Genomic DNA, 20815 nt, shown 5'->3' on the forward strand with positions numbered 1-20815 from the left:
CATGCTTCCCCACTTAAAGGGTGAAATGCTTGGACTCTCTGCAACCCTGGGCACATTTTCATTGTCATCTCTCATGGCTTTTATTAAGGAAACAACAACTCTAGGCATTGCTTTATAGGTCACAGACTAAAACTCATGGCCTTAATTTTGTGCAGCACTAATTACTCGTACGCAGTTGAGAAACTGTTTGAAACATGAAGAATTAAGGAGTTTCTGACCACATAGGAATTTTCTTTCCACCAACAAGATCAATCATATCTATTACTTTTTATCAAGGAATTGTAATAACATGAATATTCTGCACTGGCAAGAGAAAAAACATGATAATGAGCTCCAGAGCATTTTGCTTTTCAATTTATGATTAGGTTGCTCTTTCTTTTTTTCCATGCCTGGATATAAAAGGTCCCAGGTACAATCACTGATGCTCTTTCTTGAGGGATGGCAGACGGAAGGGCTGGGAAAGAACTCTACCCAGGTGTTATGCAGTGGTCAGAGTGTCAGTTAGGATCTGGGAGACCCAAGTTCAAATCCTTGTGCTGTCCAGGAAGCTCACTGGGTGACCTTGAGCCAGTCGCGCTCTCTCTCACCCTAACCTATCCCATAGGGTTGTTGTCATGAGGATAAAATGGAGAAAGGGAAGGTAATGTTGTAAGTAGCTTTGGGGGCCCATTGAGAAGGATAGGGAGGTATAAAATATCTCAATAAACTTCTGTCAAAGTAAACCATAACCAGGCTAGATGGACCAATAATCTTATTAGATTATTAAATTATACTGTCGCATTTTTATCTCACCTTTATCTCCAAGGAGGTCAGGACCATGGGCATGGCATTTGTCTCCATTTTGTCTTCACAACAACCCTGTGAGGTCAGGCCAGAATTCACTGCAAAGGGGCAATCATGTTAGTTTGCCATCACAAAACAAATAGAAGTCTAGTGGCACCTTTCAAAGATTAATGACATTTATTTCAAAATGAGCTTTTGTAAGCCCCGCTCACTTCTTCAGATCTTCTCTTCACATATCTAAACAAGTGAGCTGGGACTTACAAAAGCCCATTTCGGTTGTTAGCATTTAAGGCGCTGGTGGACTTTTGTTTTACAAGACTGACTGGGCCAAGCTTTACGGACACAGGCAGATTTGAACTAAGATATCCCAATCCTACTCCTGTACACAATACGAAGCAGCTTCCTATGTTAATATCCCAGTACTGTACTTTTAACTATTAACTCATGGTTAAAGGCGATATAGTGAACCCCTGTTGCTCCGTTACCCAAATAGGCAGTCTCCTAATTAGTTGAGGGAAATTAGCTTAAAGGAGACAAAGCTAGAGGCGGTAACTGGGATTCACCACCAATGTTTACGGGGATTTTTCCCTTAAGAGAACTCTTAAATAAACCTACCAAATGTTCAGCTGGAAAGGTTTTTATTAAAACAGAAATAAAAGAGCAAATATATAAGCACACACAGAACACATATGAGGCTATCTAAGAGGAAATCAGGGAGGAGAGAGGAGGCTATTTCGGGGAAGGCTATAATTGCCACCCTTGAAGATGGAGGTCTGAGGAGGCAGCAGCAAAATGACCAGCATTTCATGGTGAGAAGGCCCAAATGGATTCGGGGGTGTATGTACAGGTCCCAGAACATACATACATATACTCGTGGCTAGGGACTCGATATGGGGCAAAATGCTTCCAGGGGGAAACTTCAACTTTTGCCCCAAAACAATATCTTGATGAACTTTTCAGAGGTGGATAATAAGAAGTAAATGGTGCTTGATGCCTGCAAATCCTCGCAGGTATGCGGCGACGGGTGTGATGGGAAGATGAGAACATCCAGGAGCCTCCGCAAAAATCCGCAACGATCACTTGCACTTATACCCAACTTATTTGGCATTTCAGAGTGTTGTTCAAAAGACAGATAGACAATAGCCATGCTCTTCAGTGATACACAATAAATGCATACTTTGCATTCCAGAGATGTAGAAAACTGCCATGCTACCATGAGCCAACCTTTGAACTACTTTTTAATATATATATAGAATGTTATGTGTTCATTGTTTAAAGGCCTCTTCAAGGTGTTATATGTAATTTAGCTAACATACACAGATCTCCCAAGCTTGGTAGTACATTGTAAGTGATAGGATCCCGATCTGCTTTGCCTGTCCAAAGTTCATTCTGCCATCTCCTAATATGAGAGGGGTTTATGATCATGACCGGAACATCTGCTTTCCCCTCTTTTTATCTGGTAACATCTGGCCTGATGAAGAGTTTGGGGGAATTCAAAAGATTGCTCAGTTGTCTATCCTTGGATTCCTTCTAATAACAGTATTACATGGATGATGTTAGCTTTTTTTGCTTTTATTTTTGGACCAACACATCTGTAAACAACTTGTCTACTTATGTGATACTTGAATCCAGTAGATCAATAGAGGTACATGACGTCAAGAAGTTAATGGAATCAGCATGTGTGAATATGAAAATGCAGCTTGAGATAATGACTACTTAATTTGGTTTTAATTGCCTGTATACATCTTGCAAGATTGTAAGTTCATCTACTGAACACAATTGCTTTCAAATGATTTCTACTACTCTTCCTTCCAGAAAGAGGCTTCAGTCTTGCTGGATAAGGGGGAGTGATTAGAACATTTGGGAGAAATGTTGCTATGGTGCTACCTCTTGCTTTTACGGCACCTGGACAACTTGAAATCCAGTGTAATATATATGATCACTGCCAGTGTGATGTAGTGGCTAATGAGATGGACTAGGATTGGCAATCCAGGTTCAATTCTCTGCTCTGCCTTGGAAGCTCACAAAGCAGACTTGTAACAGTCACAAACTCTCAGCCTAACCTGCCTCACAGGGCTTGTTGTGAGGAAAAAATGGAGGACAGAATGATGTGAGCTGCTTTGGGTACTCACTGGGAAGAACAGTGGGGTATTCATGGTGTAAAATATAAATAAATAAATAAATAAATAAATCCAAACTTCTTTGCCTGGCAGATATTCCACTATATCTGGACATGAGATCATGATGACATGAAATCTCTACTTTCCTCCTCTTTTTATTTGGTAACATCTGGCCTGATAAAGAGCTTGGAGAACTAGAAAGCTTGCACATATTGTTATGCATCATTGAGTTGGTCCTCGTAAAGGTAGTAAGTACATGGATGGGTTATTTCAGCCTTTTAAAAAACTGACTACATTTCTAATTTAATGCAAATTCTAAGTGAATTTTAAGCCAGTAAAGTTGATTCCTCCTTCAACATTAACTTGTGAGCATTTGAGAGAACAGTGCAAAAGAAGCACTCATTTATAAATTTATTTCAATGAAACCAGAACCTCAAGTGGGAAATAGACTTAGCCTATGCAGTTAAATAGGGTACTTGAGGAGAAATATATATGGAAAGCAAGCAGCACTATGCTCAAAATTATGTAATTTACATTCTTTTGCCCGCATCCAGCAAGGGAGTGAACCTCCTTGCAGATTAGAAACAAGATGATCAAGCAATTAATGGGACAATGAATGAATGAATGAATGAATGAATGAATGAATGAATGAATGAATGAATGAATGAATGAATGAATGAATGAATGGCACAGCCATCCCGCCTTGTAACCTGGATAGGAGTATGTAGCCACACTGGCTGTCACAGGTCACTAGTCACGCTGAACACTTCACTGCATGGGAGTATGGCCTGGACTATACCTACAATAGAATGAGGTGGTGAAATGGGCTGAACCAATTCAGACTACCATTGGGGATGTAGTAAAAAGAGTTCATTCCTTAGGCCAGGAACAGAGTGGGGTGATATCGTCACAAAAAGACAGCTAAATTAGTTGTAAAAAACCACACACCAAAGGTCAGAGCAGTCTCAGTTCTATTACTAATAGAGGGGCTGCTTTTCTTTCCTTTTGGCCCACACATGCAAAACAACTCCCTGCAGAAAAAAAATCAAATTACAGACAGAGGCCACTCATCTTCCAGACACGGTACTGGAAATTTTCTGGTTTTTTAACATAGGTGAGCATTCAAAAGTCTGATTCTCCACCAGCAATCTGAAATGGCATAGCCAATCCTACCCACTTCAGGCCCTGCTTCTTCATTCTGCTTCATACATAGATCTAGGCCTGTTTCTGGATCAGCAATATCCCTGTAGCATCCCTTTATTAACAAGTTTAAGGGGCTAGATTCTGAACAGAAAAGGGCACTAGTTTGATTTTAAAATAATACCATTTTATACCATGGAACACTGCAAGCCCAGCCCAACAATTTCATGAGCTGTCGTTAAAAGCACAAGATACACACATACACACAAAGATTACATCGTTAAACTGATTTACCACTGAGAAACGAGACAGTTAGCACCAATTTTAATTATCTTGTATAGTTTTCATTTCAACTCTATATCTCCCTAAAGTAGAAAACCATTTAAACATTCATTTTCACTGTACCTACGCTGGTGCATTAACACGTTTCTTACTTGACAATACTGATGAAATGATCATTCTCAAAGCCTGTTCTATTTACCTCGAGAGAAATGAAACCTTTCTACACACAGAGAAGTTAAAATAAAATGTTGCTGAGAGGGAGTCATAATCATTTGTTGCCTCCACTCTTGTGTTTCCTTCCTGCCAATCTCCTATGATTTGTACATTTTGAAATTCGTTTATGAAATTAAGGCTGCAATCCTATCTCAATATTTTATGATTAGTTAGGTGCACTCCTGGGTCTAACTCCCATTGAACTCAATGGTTTTTACTACTGAACAAGCATCCATGGGATCATATTGTATATCGTTGTACAAGTACCAAGAGACCTACATGAAAGTACAATTTTGTACAATATGCACTGCCTTCTACAGCCATCTTTATCTCCTAATGCCAGTGGTTACTAAGGATCTAAAGTAGAATGTAGAACTTATTACTGAACCTCAAGGATCAAGAATGTTTGGTTTGGATGAAGGAATGGATGTTAAAAAATAGAAGAATATTGGACCATGAAGAGCCTGACTTAAAATTTGGGTGGCATGGGTATCTATAGTATGACATAGTTAAGGCCAATGCAGAGTTTAATAATCTTTATGTAAGGCGTGCCATTTTGAGAGTATGGAATAAATACAAACCTAGGTTTTGTTTGAAAATACCCCTTTGGTTGTCGTAAGAAGCTCATTTTAGAAGGGAAATGGTGAGTCCAACTAAATGGTTAACTTATCATGACTTGTTGGAATTTTCTCAAGGTCAAGTTAAAATTAAATCAAGAGAGGATTTAGCAGCAGAAGGGCATGCTTGCCAGAGATTTCCCTATATGCAAATTTTGGAGAGATTTAAACTAGACAAGAGTCAATATGACTTTGAGCAATCTAAAACTGAATTTGAAATTGCAGTGTACAAATGATGAATGTGTTATTTCTAAAATGTATAAACTTTTGTTGAGGTTTGAGACAGAATAACAAGTAAAAGAATGTACGATTAAATGGGCAAATAATTGTGGACATGACATATTAATGGAGCAAAGGGAAAATATGTGGACAAGCAGGTTGAAATTTACATTAAGCTCTAGTCTCAAAGAAAATTTCTACAAGATGATGCATCGTTGTTATAGGACTCCTGAAAAACCTGCTGGACTGTATAAGGATGCTTCAAATGTATGTTGGAAATGTGCTAAACAAGAAGGGACATGTTGTCATATGTGGTGGACATGTAAGAAATTAAAAAGTTTCTGGTGAGATACAATAATCGATTTTGAAGATAAAAATCCAGTTGAAACCAGACTTTTTTGTTGGGAATAATGGACAGCCAGTTGGAAAGCTTTGGAACTTTGTTTTTATATTTGTTTATGGCAGCAAAGTGCAAAAAAGGGGAAAACTCCAACATTGCCTACAGTGGAAGAATGGTAGTTAAAATTGTTGGGAGTTTGCATCAATGGCAAAACTTACTTCACTGATTAGGGAAAACAGTTACATTTTTGACTGAATGGAAACCGCTTATAGACTTTTTACATGAAATGGATAAGGACTTTTTGACATCTGGATTTATGGATTAAGAATCACGAACAATAGAAAAAAGGGCTTTTATGTTTAACTTAGAATAAGGGAGACTGAAAATGATCTATATTTGTGGAGAAAGTCGGAACTCAATTTGTAGTTTAGTTTAAGGGTTTTTCTTTTTTCACTTGTTTATGTATTGTTTTGTTAGAATTTTTATCTTCTATGTTAGTTGTCTATAGCTTTCATGTTGTTTATAGTATAAATAAAGAAAAATTCCATCAAAAAAAAGGCTCAAGAATGTGAAGATAACCATCTAAACCTAAGTACTTCAAACATTAATATAACCAATTACTTCTAACAACATAAATACAAAGATGATGTGGTGAAATGGCTACGGGAATATATTTTGACACGATGACTCTTTATGCTTCACCGCACCTATAGGAGGAATTCATAGTAGCTTACCTGCATTACCCAATATGGTCAGTAAGGTAGACTGGGCTGAAAGCATGCACTGATCAAGCTTCTTGGCTAAGAGAAACATGAATTTAGACATTGCAAGTGGTGGCTAGAGTGACGGGCTAGGATCTAGGCGATCCAGATTTGAATCCCCACTCTGCCACACTGGATGGCTTTTGCTCAGTCGCATCCTCTCAGTCTAACCTAATTCACAGGGTTGTTGTGAGGAAATACGGAGAGAAGAATGCTGTAAGCCACTTTTACCCCTACTGGGGACTGAAGCAGGGTATAAATGAAGTGAAATAAAATAGTACAATTCACTACACTGGCCCCACAACTCATTTCTGGAGGTAACACTTCTAAAATATGGAATGAACCATGGGATATTCTGTGATCTGTAAAATCTTAAGGAACATTCATACTAACTGGCAAATTACCACAAAATGAATAAATTCCGTAACGACACTCTCTTTTTAAGAGTACAGACAGCCAGTGTGGTGCAGTGATTAGTGTCAGACTAGGATCTGGAAGACTCAGATTTGATTCCCTGCTCTGCCATGGAAGCTTGCTGAGTGACCTTAGGCCAGTCACACTCTCAGCCTTACCTACCTCACAGGGTTGTTGTGAGGATGAAATACAGGAGGAGAACAATGCAAGCTGCTTTGGGTCCTCATGAGGGAAGACAGGAAATAAAGGAAGTAAAAAAAATATTGCAATTGCTTAACTGACAAAAAGGTTAAAGACTCTGGGACTAATAGTAAATACAACTTATATGACATGTAGATGGATATTTAAATACAGTTTATAGGGATGTGGATTTTACAAATTCTTCCTTCTTCAAAAAGGCATCTTAAGTTGTTTATAAAGAGGCCGCATCCCTTTCAGATCAGATGCCCGTCGGTACAGCTAAGTTTTGAACATGTTAAGCCATTTTCCCCTCAGGCAGGTCACTTACCCAGCAACTATTTGCTGGACCACTGGGTTTTGTTGAGACAAGGGCAGCAGCTGCCCAGAGCAGACTAATGCAAGTAAGTTCTAGATGTGATAGATAATTGTCACTGTTACTATGCCAATTTAAAAAGTATGTTCGCGAAAAAGCTGATTTCATGCTTCTCAAAAGTAGCAGCACTGTTTTGAAGAATATGTGATGACATTTCCAAAAACTCAACAATTTTAAGACTTTATTGTTAAATAAAAAGATACATGTGTGAATTGTGGGTTATACAGCTCATCAGCAGAATTTGTTAATATTCCAGTCCATGTGACACTCTACATATCAGAACACCATGGCTTCCAGTCCATCTTCCATAAACTTCTTATAGAGGGCCATAAACTTGGCCACAAATGCTTCCAAGTGATAAATAGATTTGCTTCCCAGCTGCAATCGGTGTTCATAGAAGGCTGCCATCTGAGCAACTTCCCCTTTCAGTTGTCCATCACAATTGTTGAGAAGTTCAGATAGAAGCCCCTAAGATAAATAACGCAAAGCAGTATTTAATAAATGCCCGTCGAGGTTTTTCTAAAAGATCTGCCTTGTAGATCCATGAAGCCAGCCTGCAACAATCTGGCAAATTAAATGACAGTTACTAGTATGTAGGAGGATGTATGGCAACCAAGATATTTTTAACCACACTTACAAAGATGTTTAGTATACAGGCTATTTTACAGATGGTCAAGTAATCTTGAAAGGGATCACTAAAATGCACAGTCACCAATGGACAAGCCTATAATTTTATTTACTGCACCAGGATCACAGCATGGTATTGTCTTGGAAGGTTTCTGCAGATGGAAGGTATTTTTATCAGCTGTGCATGATTCCACTGCCCACCCCCTCCTACGCAGCCCAAACTTCCCCCAGAAATGCTGTGGGAGTAGGACAGGAACAGCATGAGGGGGGAGCTGAATGTCTGCCATGGGAGGGTGGAATTGGCAGAAATTGCCCCTCCCTAGTATGCAGGGAAACTCTCCAGTGGATCCAAAACCAATGTGCACAAAGGAATCTAAAAGAAATGAAAAGTAATTTGGGATGCTTTCCAAATGTAAGAGTAGTCCACTAACAACACTGGTCCTGGCATTATATGGACCTGGATACACAAATATGCACAGTTTAGAAGTGTTAACAGAAATATTACAAATCAGGGACATATAAAACCTGCAGTGTTCAGATTCTATCCCAACTGCAGCCTTGGGGATCTTATACTGTGAGGTAAACCACCTGTAAGAAAGAAGGCAGCTAACTGGGTAGGTTTGAATGTGCCTTTAATTCTTTTCCTTGGTCTGCCCCTATCCTAGACCCTAAGTGATACAACAGAAAGCACTGTACATCTGTATGAATTCAACAGAAGGTGGAGTATCAATGAAATTTTGTATCTTTGAGCATGATTTTTTTTCTTTTCTGGGAGCCCTTCCTTGGTGATCTTGAAGCAGACCATGTTCCCTTCATTTTCCATTTGTGTCTTTGGTCCATTCAAGAGTCATCATGTTTGCCTTGAGTTCTTTTTGTAATGTTATTTATTTTTATAGAAAATACAAAAAAAGTATGATAGCAGGTCTACACATAGGCCTCTATAAAAGGTTTCCAACAGCACAATCCTAAACAGAGTTACTCCAATCTAAGCCCATTGAAATCAAGCATTAGACTGGAGTAACTTTGCTTAGGACTGCACTAATGTCTCTAAAGTCCATACACAATTGTTGTCTATATGCCATACATTCAAATGCTGATAAGGTTGTAAGGTCCTCAAGCCAGTGAATTATGGGAGGTGGTCATTTGTCTTTCCAATGTTGTAATATACGTCTTTTAGCTACAGTAAGGGCACAGAGGGCCCATTTGGGTTGACCATTGATTAGATTCCAGGAGACAAGCAAATAATTTAGAAGTAACATCCCCAAAAAACAATGAATACTCTAATACAAAATTAGTAATGACTTCCTCCCCAAAAGACCAAATAACTGGACATGCCCAAAGCAGATGCTTACAAGACATGTTCCTTAAGTTACAATGTCAGCAATTAGACACTTCATCCTTAAACCATGCTTTAGAGCTGCTTGCCTGCTTTGGTTTTCTGGGTTTTTTTGTAAGTTCATGGTCATCTCCATAGGTCAGCAGCCTCTGAACGTAGAGCAACAGCCCATATCTGCATATTACTCTTATTCTGCAATCACTCCTTTAGCTACCCATCATTTACCAGACTCAATTCAAGATTTTGGCTATCCACATACAAAGCCCTTCCTGGCTTTGGTCCTTCATATCTATGTTCTGCCACAGCAGCTTCACTATATAAAGCAGGGCCTTCCGTAGATGCCACTCTTCAAATGGGCGAAATCAACAGAAACCCCCATACACGTGCATTCTCTGTTGTGGCCCCCATGTTATGGAATGGCCTATCTGAAGAAAGCAAGAAGGTTCCCACTCTCCTAACTTTCCACAAGCTATGCAACCTGCCTTATTCAAGAGGGCTTTTTTTTATACAGGTAACAGGGCTGTGCTGTAAGGAACCTGTTCACAGAGATGCTTTGATAAAGAGATAGAGACTACATACTATACTACTGTGTACTGACTGTGGCTACAAGTATGCTCCAACTAGGTAGTTTCCATGTTGTTTCATTAAGATAGTCCCCTGTGCAAGCACTGAGTCATTACTGACCCATGGGGGGGGGGGGACGTCACATCACAACGTTTTCTTAGCAGACTTTTGTTACGGGGTGGTTTGCCATTGCCTTCCCCAGTCATCTACACTTTACCCCCAGGAAACTGGGTACTCATTTTACCAACCTCAGAAGGATGGACGGCTGAGTCAACCTTGAGCCGGCTACTTGAACCTGGCTTCCGCCAGGATCGAACTCAGGTCATGAGCAGAGCTTGGGCTGCAGTACTGCAGCTTACCACTTACAGAATATGTCTTGTAAGCATCTGCTTAGGGCATGTCCAGTTATTTGGTCTTTTGGGGAGGAAGTGTTTCATATCTCATGTTAAATTGATTATGTCTTGTTTCAGCACTGTATTGGATTTCTACTTTTTCCCCAAATTTCTGAAATCCATGCCCTATTGTACTGTTTATTAAATGTCCCAGATGCTGATCATACTGACTTACACTGTGTAATCCACCTTGAGTCTCAGTGAAAAAGGTGGACTATAAATATTTTAAATACAATTAAAATAAATAGGGCTTGTCAGTTCAGACAACATTGAAAATAATAGGGTTTTAAAAAAATTATTAATAATTGTTGGCCAGAATGGCCCCCAATGTAGTTTACAATTTGAATCTGTAACAATCTTTCCCCTTGCCATTTATTCCTGGCTTCAATTACTGTTATTAAGTTACCTTTATTATAATCTCTGGAGGAATGCAATGGGTTAAGAGCTCATAAAGTCGCCCACGAACTTCAAGCAACCTATTGGAATAAAAATGATTAAAGCATTATTTGAGGTGTTAAGTTTAAATAAAAGTCTGCTTATCAGAGAAAGGTGGGCTTAAATGTCTTTTTTAAAGTTTTAATTTCAGCCTCTGGAGCTTTTTAAAATTGCTACGGCCTTTAAGAAGATGCTTTTTTTGCATTCTGCTTAAATAGATATTAATTAAAATGCAGCAGCTATAATTTCAGCTACAGTCAGAAAATTTAGATCTGAGAACATTAGACTCAATTCATAGAAGTTTATTTCCCCCATTTCTTTTCCACTCTGATTGTTAAAAATGCTGACTTCCACAAAATCAACAATGCTCAAGTGACTCATGTCCTGCAACTTTCAATCATTTCCTCATGCGCCCTTTCAGGCCTTTACAGCAGAATCGCTAAGGAGGAAAAAATTAACATCTCAACAGCTCATCTTAGTTGAAGTGCCGTGTAAATCACTATACATCAATAATGATTCAGGAAGAAATAATAAAAATGTCAAGAATATGCTGGAAATACAAATATTAAGGGAGACACAAAATAAAATCTGTAAGTTACTGTACAATCAAGCAGCTGTTATGTGGAGCAGCTTCATTTCACCCAGTGCTACAAATATATCTTCTACCTTTCAAGGTTTGTTTTTTTTTAAAGGCAGTAATTACTTTTATTCAGTTTCCTGTAGATGGGCAGCATCCAAGCCATTAAATGCACTGCAAAGTCAAATTAACTTAATTTAGTATTTCAAAACTTCCTGCAATTAAAGGGAGGGGGGAGGCAAAATGGTATTCTTCCAACATTTTGGAAATTCAATTCAATAAATGTTTATGATGCCAGCTCGCTCAATTTCGCTGTATTCGAGTTGCTGGGAATTTTTTTTAACATCCTGAAAAAGTATCTCTTAAGATTTGAGAGTATAAAATGACAGTTTGGTGTTTTTTACAAAAATCACAAATACTGTGATACTATTCTCTAAGCAGCCGTTTTTCTTCCAGCTTCAGCACGTGATCAAACAGTGGATGCTCAATATTTTCTAAGCAAGAGCAAAGAAGTGACAAGTTTCTGTAGCATGTCCAGGCCTAATACAAAGAGTCCTGAAGAGTTTGTTTGACCGCCAGGAAATCAGCTACACGCTGCAACAACTCTCAGGAAGTCCAGCTAGCGCAACATTTGTCTCTTGCTGGCAACAGGAATGGATATTTGTTCCTTGAATTCTACATACTAGTAATTGGGGGAGGGGTCCACTACTATATTTTTCTGTTCAAGGTTTCACTTCTAAAAATGCTTTGTTTCAAAAACTAGTTAGTAACAGAATGAAAGGATCTAATATGCTTCAAAGGGTTGGCTCCTACAAATCATCAGATGCCAACAGTCAAAGATTTTTCCCATATCCTCCTCCATCCTAGAAGTCTTTTCCAACCCCAGGAAAGGTTACTCCTGTGGGCTATGGGATTTGTACAGTCTAATAGCCACAGAGCCTGGGAGGCTGGTGTGAGGGTTGGGAAGGGAAAGAAAGCTGTCATTTCTGCCTCTTCCACCAGCACAGCTCTACTTACAGAATAAAGAAAGAGTAATTTTGTCCCCTTCCCCTGTTCCATTTTGATTCTGCACTTTGCAAACAAATAGTATAAAGGTTTTCTAAAGATATAAGATGGATACAGAATGCGATTCTTGCTCAAAACTAAATCATCATGCTTCTTAACAGAAGCGGTTAGAAAGTTTAAGTGATCAGCAATAAAACATGTGACTATCATCCATTTCACAGCAGCAAAGAGTAAAATGCTCCAGAATTTTCTGTGACATGCTGTCATTCTATTTCTGCCAACACACTGCATCAACAGCCAGACAAATGTTTAGCAGCTATAATGACATTAGTGAATTGGTGCCAACACCACTGCTCTTCCTAAGTGAAAAGGGGGAAAATGTTATAGCACTGCACAAACAACAACAAAAAGCTGCCTTCATCAATTCCAGCTGGAATGACCTCATTCCACTGAACAAGCAAGTTTGGTCTGCAATAGCTTGCAAATGCAAGACCTTTCAGCATTAGAGCTGCTGACTAATGCAAACCTGTTAATAATGAATTTTACTCACTGTATTTTATAAGTACAAAAGCCCTTCTTGGCCTTGGTTCCTCCTACCTGCAGGATTTTCTATCCTGCCATGCTCTTCCTGAACAGCTTTGCTTATCAGAACAGGTCTCCTGCAGGTGGCACCCTGCCAATGGGCACAATCAACAACTACCTGTACACATGCATTCTCTGTGGTGGCCTCCACCTGATGGAATGGTCTGATGAGGACAGGAAGGCTCCCACCTTCCTGGCTTCATGCACACTATGTAAAGTGATCAGGTTATCTACATCCCAAGGAAGATTTTAGGAAACTGGACAAATGTTTAACCGCTCCCACATGCTGATAATACATGACTTGAAAACAATTAAACAAGGGAAAGCATAAAGCAAAATTTCATGATCAAGACTAGTCTTAATGCTGTAGGCTTTAAATCCACAGTTCCTAGAAAAGTAGTCTAACCGTTCTAACAGGAAACAGTATTAAAATATTGCAGCACATGAGAGCCAGTTTGGTGTAGTGGTTAAGATTTTGATTCCCCACTCCTCCACTTGAAGCCAGCTGGGTGAGCTTGGGTCACAGCTTCTCAAAGCTCTTTCAGCTCAAATCATCTCACAGGGTGATTGTTGTCAGGATAATAATAACACACTTTGTAAACCGCTCTGAGTGTGGCATTAAGTTGTCCTGAAGGGCGTATATAAGTCGAACGTTGTTGCTGTTGTTATTATGATTAATTAATAGAGTCATAAAACTGTGTCATCTTTTATACTACATAAACAGTAGCCTGCACCTGCAGACCAATATGGTCACATACCTCTGTGGGGTCTGCTGACTGACAATGGCATTTGCTGTCTCTCTGAGATACACCTCCCAGTCAGCCTCAGAAATTTCTTGATCAGGAGTGAAAGGACACCTGCAAAAAGAATACAACCTTAGAATTTGCTTGAAACAAAGTGGAAACAAAACTTTACCCTGAACCAGTTTGGTCTCCTTGACTTACTGCTGGACTCTGCAAGCCTCGCACATCAGAAGGGCCTTTCGCAGGTTTCTCCCAGACTTTTCTGCAATCCTCCGAGCCAATTCTGGAGGAAGAACCAGACCTTCCTTCTTACAAACACTGGACAATACACTGCAAATCTAGAAGTTCAACAAGACAGTGAATAGTCTGGAATGCTGGCACAGCATCTTACAAGAACTTGTACTCACTTCTCAAAGATTCCTCAGCAGACTGCTATACAGAAGACAGCCCTATTTTAAAAAAATATCAGTTGGAAGGCTGCCTATAGATTATGCTTGAGGGAGCACGTTCCAGTCATCTGTTCCCTCTCCTTCGCCTGCCCCAGACATTTGCCTTGGACCGGAGATGTGGTGCCAACATGGTCAGTCCTGTGCGCGTTTTTCCATGAGGGAGTGCAGGCAGAAAGGAGACATAGCCAAAATGGGACTACGTGGAACATCTGGCACTTGCCACTGGTAACCAGTGCAACAACATACAGCATGCATCCAAACATCACTGTACAATCTGGCCTAGAATTAGCCAAACCAAATATAATAAACTTTAGCTTTCACATACATAAATATGTGTACGTTTCACCAAAGGTGTTAATGAACCATGGTGGTTAATAGCATCAAATATTATCTCCATACATTAGACCCACATCTGACCTTAGCTATGAACTCAATTGGTGGCACCTTGCAAGATCCCCAAAACCACTCCTTTGAATCTAGGTGGTGCAGTGATTAATGTCAGATTAGGATCTGGCAAACCATGGTTAGAATCCCTATGCTGCCACGGAAGCTTACTGCATTACCTTGGGCATTCACGCACTGTCAGCCTAACCTACTTCACAGGAGTGTTGTGAGGATAAAATGGAGAAGAGGAGAACAATGCAAGCTACTCTGGATCCCCAGTCGGTTGACAGGTAAATTAGTAAACTGTAATATGGGAACCTACTAGCCATTTTACAGGGTTGCAAAAATTACTAGAATGTGTACATGAAGCATTCTCAGCTCTTACAAAATGTGTTCTGCAAACTCTACAGTAGTACGTTTGGACCATCTTCGTTAGATTAAAAAACTTGGAAAAATGTGGATTGATGAAGATTTGGAAACAAAACAGAAATAAATCGGACATTGAACCAATGGTCCTAAACCAAGGATAAAAACTTGTTGCAAACAACATTCTGCATGTTATGTGTGAAGAACATAGCTACTTAAACTGCGTACAGGATAATTAGTTCATATTTGTCAAAACTCACATCTTCAGTGCTGGGGGCAGGCACTCGCACTGCTAAGCACCTGCTTCTGATGGGAGCAATGACCTTCGATGTGGAATTGCAGCACAGAATTAATCTACAGGTGGCCATATACTTCTCCATGGTTCGTCGCAAAGCATGCTGGGCATCTTTGGTAAGTTTGTCTACCTCTGTCAACAGCACCACTGAAACCAAACAAAACGTTTATGACACAGTGAACTTTATTAAAGCTTTTAACTGAAGGCAAATACAGTGCATCAGGATTCAGAAAAATTCCTTTGCACTGAGGCTCTCTTCAACATAATTAACATTGTGTATCTCCATCTCATGACAGAGATACTAGTCCAATAGTACCTTAAAGACTAACAAGATTTCCGGGTATAAACTTTTGAGAGCCGTCTGACAAAAGAAGCTTGACTGTCAAAAACTTATACCCTGGACATCTTGTTAGTCTTTATGGTGCTAATGGCCTTCTACTGCAGACCAACACGGCTACCCACGTGAAACCATCTCATGATACAACTTCATGCTACTTGACAGTCTATGCAGGTATTCTAACCACAAGGAACTTTTGCTACTTAACAGGCACCCCACATACGGGAAAGCCATAGCTGCAGGAAAACCTGCGCGATCAGCCTTACCAGGTAATCAGACTATTCACAGAAACTTCCTAGTAATGGGATTGTAATACTAGAAAGTGACTGCCACACCTCTGTATGTGCCAGAATAGAACGTAATGTGGTATACTTGTGTAGTAATCACACAAGTTTGCAAGATAAACTTTTTTTAAAAAACGTCTTCAAAATTTCTGGAATTTTTTTCATTTCAAAACATGACACAAAATAAGGTGGAGAATATAAATGTAAAAGAATGAACCAAGACAGCTCTAAATACATGTTTGGTTTTGGACAGATCATTTAAAACATTTTTTTTAATTCCAATGTATATCTCATTTACAAACCTTTAAAATCTCGTTGAGTGCTTGTTTCAAGTTGCTGTGATTGTGCTACTGTCTTCAATAATTCCTGAATCACCACTCGGTCACTATTTCCTGCATCACTAAAGAAAATTCAGATACAAACACTATTTTTTTTATTATCCTCCAATTACAAGATTTTTAGTCTTATCCTACATGTGCTGGCTTTGAGGTAAATCCCAGCAAGTTCAATCGAATTTATTCCCCTGTAAGGACTTCAGCTTCTGTGTACAAGTTTCTGTATGGAACTACCCCATAGGAATCACTAATGCATACATGGACCTCCTATATAACACAAACTTCTCTGTTTTACTGTGCTAAGGACAGTATGTAGAGCTGGCCATAGCATTACGGTATACTATAACCTGCTTTGGGCTACCCCTGACAGCAGGAAAGACAGGGTATGAATAGTAGTATCAATAAAAAGGAGGAATGCACTAAGGGATTCCCTGTATACCTAAATCTCCCTAATCTACAAAGACCCACTGGAGTAAGACGAGTATCTATACTAGCCTGTTTCAAACATAAACACGAAGATACCTGTTGATAAGGAATACAAGGGCATTTACAGCACACAGTACAGCTGAAACAAAATATACACCTTAAGGCTGCCTTTCTCCATATTTTGTCTTTCAGATTAAAAATCATGGGCATTATGTGTTCAGTCTAAGATAAAATTATTACAGATTATTATTGTTTGATGTTAGCTCTTTGGTTTCCACATTTTTTGCAGGCAATGGATCTACACAGTTTCTAGTTAACAGTCCAGAATCCATACGGAAACAGATGTTGAGACCAAACATACATACAAGCCAGCAAGTAGCACTCCCTTCTGAGGAGGGAAAATAAAACAGCATCTTTAGCTGGCTCAGGGTGTCCCTTTTCCACCATGGGTACACAAAGTTCCAAGATGGGAATATCTGATCTGGGAACACAGGCATGTGAACTAAGAGAAGTTTTGGCTTTAGATTTAAATTTCTAACCTGTGTGTTTGCATAACTCCAAATTAGGACATGGTAGTTTGTCAACAAGCTCCAGAACCACATGTAGAGATTCAAAGCTTTTAGTAAACTGTGCTTTTAAGTGACACTTCAGAGGCCTTTATTTTCAAAGCCAACCAGCACGATCTTGTTGCAAAGTAACTGTATTAATCCAAAAGTTTCTGTTCTTTTGAAAAAGTCTTCCTTGTCCAAAAGTATTTCTTGAAGATGTGTTTTGGGAGTTTAAAAACAAAATCAGTAAATATAAAAATGCATTGTTCTTACAGCCTATATTGACACAAAACAAGTATTCCTTGTTATTGTGAGTTACCTTGGATTAACTTCAAGATGATAGTTGCTTGCAATAGTACTAATCTCAATTTTCTTTTTAGAAGGTGCCTGAAAAGAAATACTAAATATAATTAAACTTAGGAGGTCAAGACTTGAAAGACTTCACTGGTATCACCAGAGTTACCCCATATTTATTTATATGCTGCAACACCTTTGATATACCTTTTAAAAAATGACAAGAAACTGAAGAATGTAGGATTAGGTCTTGTCAAAGCAATAATTTAAAAGTATGGTAGTTAACATATATAACCCTGAAGGCTTAAAAATAAGTCTGGCTCCTACATTTTTGGGGGTGGCTGATAAAGCCAAAGAAAATGTGTCAAGTGCTGAGCTAGATAACAAAAGTGTTTGGATGACAGAATGTTATAGAGATTGTTGACTGGGAAAGGCAACCAATGAAGGAGGAATTATAAATAAACCTATCGAAAAGTATTCTTGCATTAAAACCTACTTTTCATCAAGCCACAGCCCCATTCCAAATTACTTTTTGGCAGGGCCATGGATCAGCAGTAGAGCATCTGCTTAGCAGGCAGAAGATCCTCAGTTCAATCCCCAGTATATTCAGATAAAAGGATCAGAAAGAAATGGATATGAATGGCCTACACCTGAGATCTGGAGAGCTGTTTCCAATCACAGCATACAATACCACTGGTGTCAAAGAGAATAAGGCAGCTGCAAATGCATTAGCCAAAGGAAGGTTTGCATTTGACCAACTGTATGAATATATGTATAAGCACTGAAGATGTAGAACTGTGCTGGCTTTTAATGCATTAGTCAGAGTGATATTCTTTTGAAAGGCATGCTCAGCATCTGCACTTTATTTTTTAAACATAGGCGTTATTTTCATTAGAAATTCTTACTGTTATGCTCTGATGTTCAATTCTCAGCTTCTCTACTCCAGAGCCGTACAACTCCCTCAGCAAACACATTATTCTGGTTTTTTTTCCTGCGCCTGAGGGTCCATACACTAACAGATGAGGAAAGTCACCACATTGAACCTGCCAACAAAATACAGAAAAACTCTAGCAATTGTTCCTTTTGCTTACAAACAACATTACTTTTTAAAAAGAAAAATATATTACCAACACACATCTTGGTAAATACTTTTTCATACCAGTTCTACAAAAGCAGTATTTGTATTTATACTGGAATGCATCAAGAGCAGTTGTTTCAAAAGTAACAGTACATTGAAGCAACAGGAAAGACTGCAGAATGTGATTCAGGCTGGCAGTCTTATGTGGTAATCCTAAACATCTTTTACATCGAACTAAGCACTATTGAAATCAATGAGTGAAAATGAGACCATAAGGCTGAAATCTTAAGAATGCTGCATTAATGAGACTTACTTTCAAGTATATGTATCATATTTTTAATCCCATTCCTCCCACTCGGGATCTCAACATAGCATATATAGGATTCCCTATTTTAGCCTAACAACCCTGTGAGACAGATTTGGCAGATTCCAAGAGTTCACAGACAGACTGAGACCTGAACCAGAGACTGGGAAGTCAAAAACCCAACATTCTAGCCATGAACCCAGACTGTCTCATCCTTATGGAGAGAATTACGTGCATAGGACGGTGCTTTTAAACGCATAGCTTGGCCTGAGCACACTAATAGGTCTTGGATTTCCATTTGGAGCTGCAGCTCTATGGACTACAAGGGATGTTTCAGGATTCACCGATTCATAATGTCAGGTTATGTGTGTTTAGACCAACAGTCAATTTAGTTTGGGGATAACAGACTTTGCATTCCAGAAGCAGGTCTGTCATGGATCACAAGAAGTCCAAGCCTGGAATCTTTGACAGATGAACTTCTTTAACCCCACAGCTCTTCATGTTATGTGTACCTTTGCAATGGAAAAACTGCGTATTTCACAGCAAGAGTACACATTATGTTCCTTCTTCATTTTTGGCATACCAAACACATTTAAACAGAGGCACTAGGATTGCAGGAAATAAATGCTCAGCATGGACCCTGGGATATATCACCTTTCTATAAACAAGTCCTCAACATGAGCAATACCAACTAGGGTCAGAGAGAATAAAGTTTGCAAAAGAAGGGAAAAGAAGCTACTGAATGGCATATGCTTCAGCCTCCTTAAATTTGCACTGAATTTAAGCCTGATCTTCTTTATGCTTACTCAGAAGGGAGATTGCACTCAATTAATTCTTCCTAGGATTGTAGAAGTATGATGCAGGGGGAGAACCACACTTGTGACAATAAACCAGCAGATCAGGCAAAGGGACTGAAACTTTTTGTTCCTGCTAGCTCTCCATTTGCATCAAGCATGTTAAATGAAGGATCCTTCAAAGGTGGAATCCACCTCAAGGATCTACCACCTCATTCTCCTGTATGCGCGAACCTTAAAGTTTGAGCGAGGCAGCTTTACCAGGGCTCAAGCTCACCCATATCTACCCTGGAAGCTCAGCTCTTTAATTACACGGATTACGAATGGACAGTCTGGAATGAAGAGTGAGAAAACACTCTGCACATGCTCAGAGGTACTTCTCTTTGTCATTACTTCACATTCCAGGAATCAGCCTTGGCTTCGCAAGCTATCTTCAGGACTGCGCTCTGCCATTTAAGTCAGGTTAAGAAAAACGATGGGCAGCCATAAACAGCGGCCATGGGTCCGGGGAAGCGGGAGGGGGGGGGGAGAATTGCTCGCCCACGAGAGCTCGCCTTCTGCAGCCACCTCTCACCAGGTTGCGAAGCTGCGCCGCCTGCTCGCGGTGGTAGTCCACTTTGCTGAGCGAGCTCGGCCGGTACTTGTCCACCCAAAGGCTCATGGCCACCAGCCGCCAGTCAACGCCCAAGGAACGAAAAAAGCGCGCGCCTTCGCCGAGATCTCCCGCCCAGGCTAGCCAATTCACTTCCCATCATACGTCATTTGGCGCATGCGCATGGATTTCATTAAGTGTGTGTGTTTAGGCCAGTGACATTTCACTTCCGCCAGTTTCAGTCAGGTTTGAGTCCACATCCGTCTCTTACGGTGGCCTTCTTGGGGAAAAAAGGCGCAGTCGGCAGAGCTAGGGAGAATTACTTCAAGCTTAAAGAAAGACAGCTCCGCTGCCGTGCTACGTACTGTTTCCATGGCAACGGCTGCACGCAGCCTGGAAGCTGCCGGGGGAGGCCTGAAGGCTTAGCTAGGCCGCTCTTGTAAGGTTACGATCGCACAACAGTAGCTCGTTCAACCTTCACGCTGTGAATCTGAGGGAGTCAGTTTTAACTCACAAAAACGCATGCTGTATTAAATTTAAGGTACGGCAGACTTCTAGCTTGTTTTATGCTGTGCTGAGAGTCCAAAGACGGCGGTGCTCTTATTTCCACATAACAGCAGCCCTAC

General features: G+C 39.8%; 1 protein-coding gene across 1 annotated transcript; it reads right to left on the minus strand.

Moving 5' to 3' along the window:
* Positions 1-7603: 7603 nt before the first annotated feature.
* On the minus strand, positions 7604-20338 carry RFC3 (replication factor C subunit 3). Its single transcript, XM_054973028.1, has 9 exons — positions 20172-20338; positions 18327-18464; positions 17447-17514; positions 16121-16218; positions 15163-15344; positions 13905-14041; positions 13719-13817; positions 10768-10837; positions 7604-7910 (listed from the first exon to the last, which is right to left on the minus strand). Exons 1-9 carry the CDS (start codon positions 20256-20258, stop codon positions 7719-7721), a joined length of 1071 nt encoding a protein of 356 aa, XP_054829003.1. The 5' UTR covers positions 20259-20338; the 3' UTR covers positions 7604-7718.
* Positions 20339-20815: the final 477 nt, after the last annotated feature.

This window comes from Eublepharis macularius, chromosome 3, assembly GCF_028583425.1.
Source record: "Eublepharis macularius isolate TG4126 chromosome 3, MPM_Emac_v1.0, whole genome shotgun sequence".
In the NCBI taxonomy this organism is placed as follows: Eukaryota; Metazoa; Chordata; class Lepidosauria; order Squamata; family Eublepharidae; genus Eublepharis; species Eublepharis macularius.

Bases quoted from the DNA above. Each gene is read 5' to 3' on its own strand.
- RFC3 (XM_054973028.1), bottom strand. From the start codon at position 20,258: ATGAGCCTTTGGGTGGACAAGTACCGGCCGAGCTCGCTCAGCAAAGTG. The intron at 15,345-16,120 runs GTTTGTAAATGA...GTTTGGTTTCAG, and splicing joins CACTCAACGAGATTTTAAAG to TGGTGCTGTTGACAGAGGTA. The intron at 10,838-13,718 runs GTATGTGACCAT...TTATTCCAATAG, and splicing joins AGTCAGCAGACCCCACAGAG to GTTGCTTGAAGTTCGTGGGC.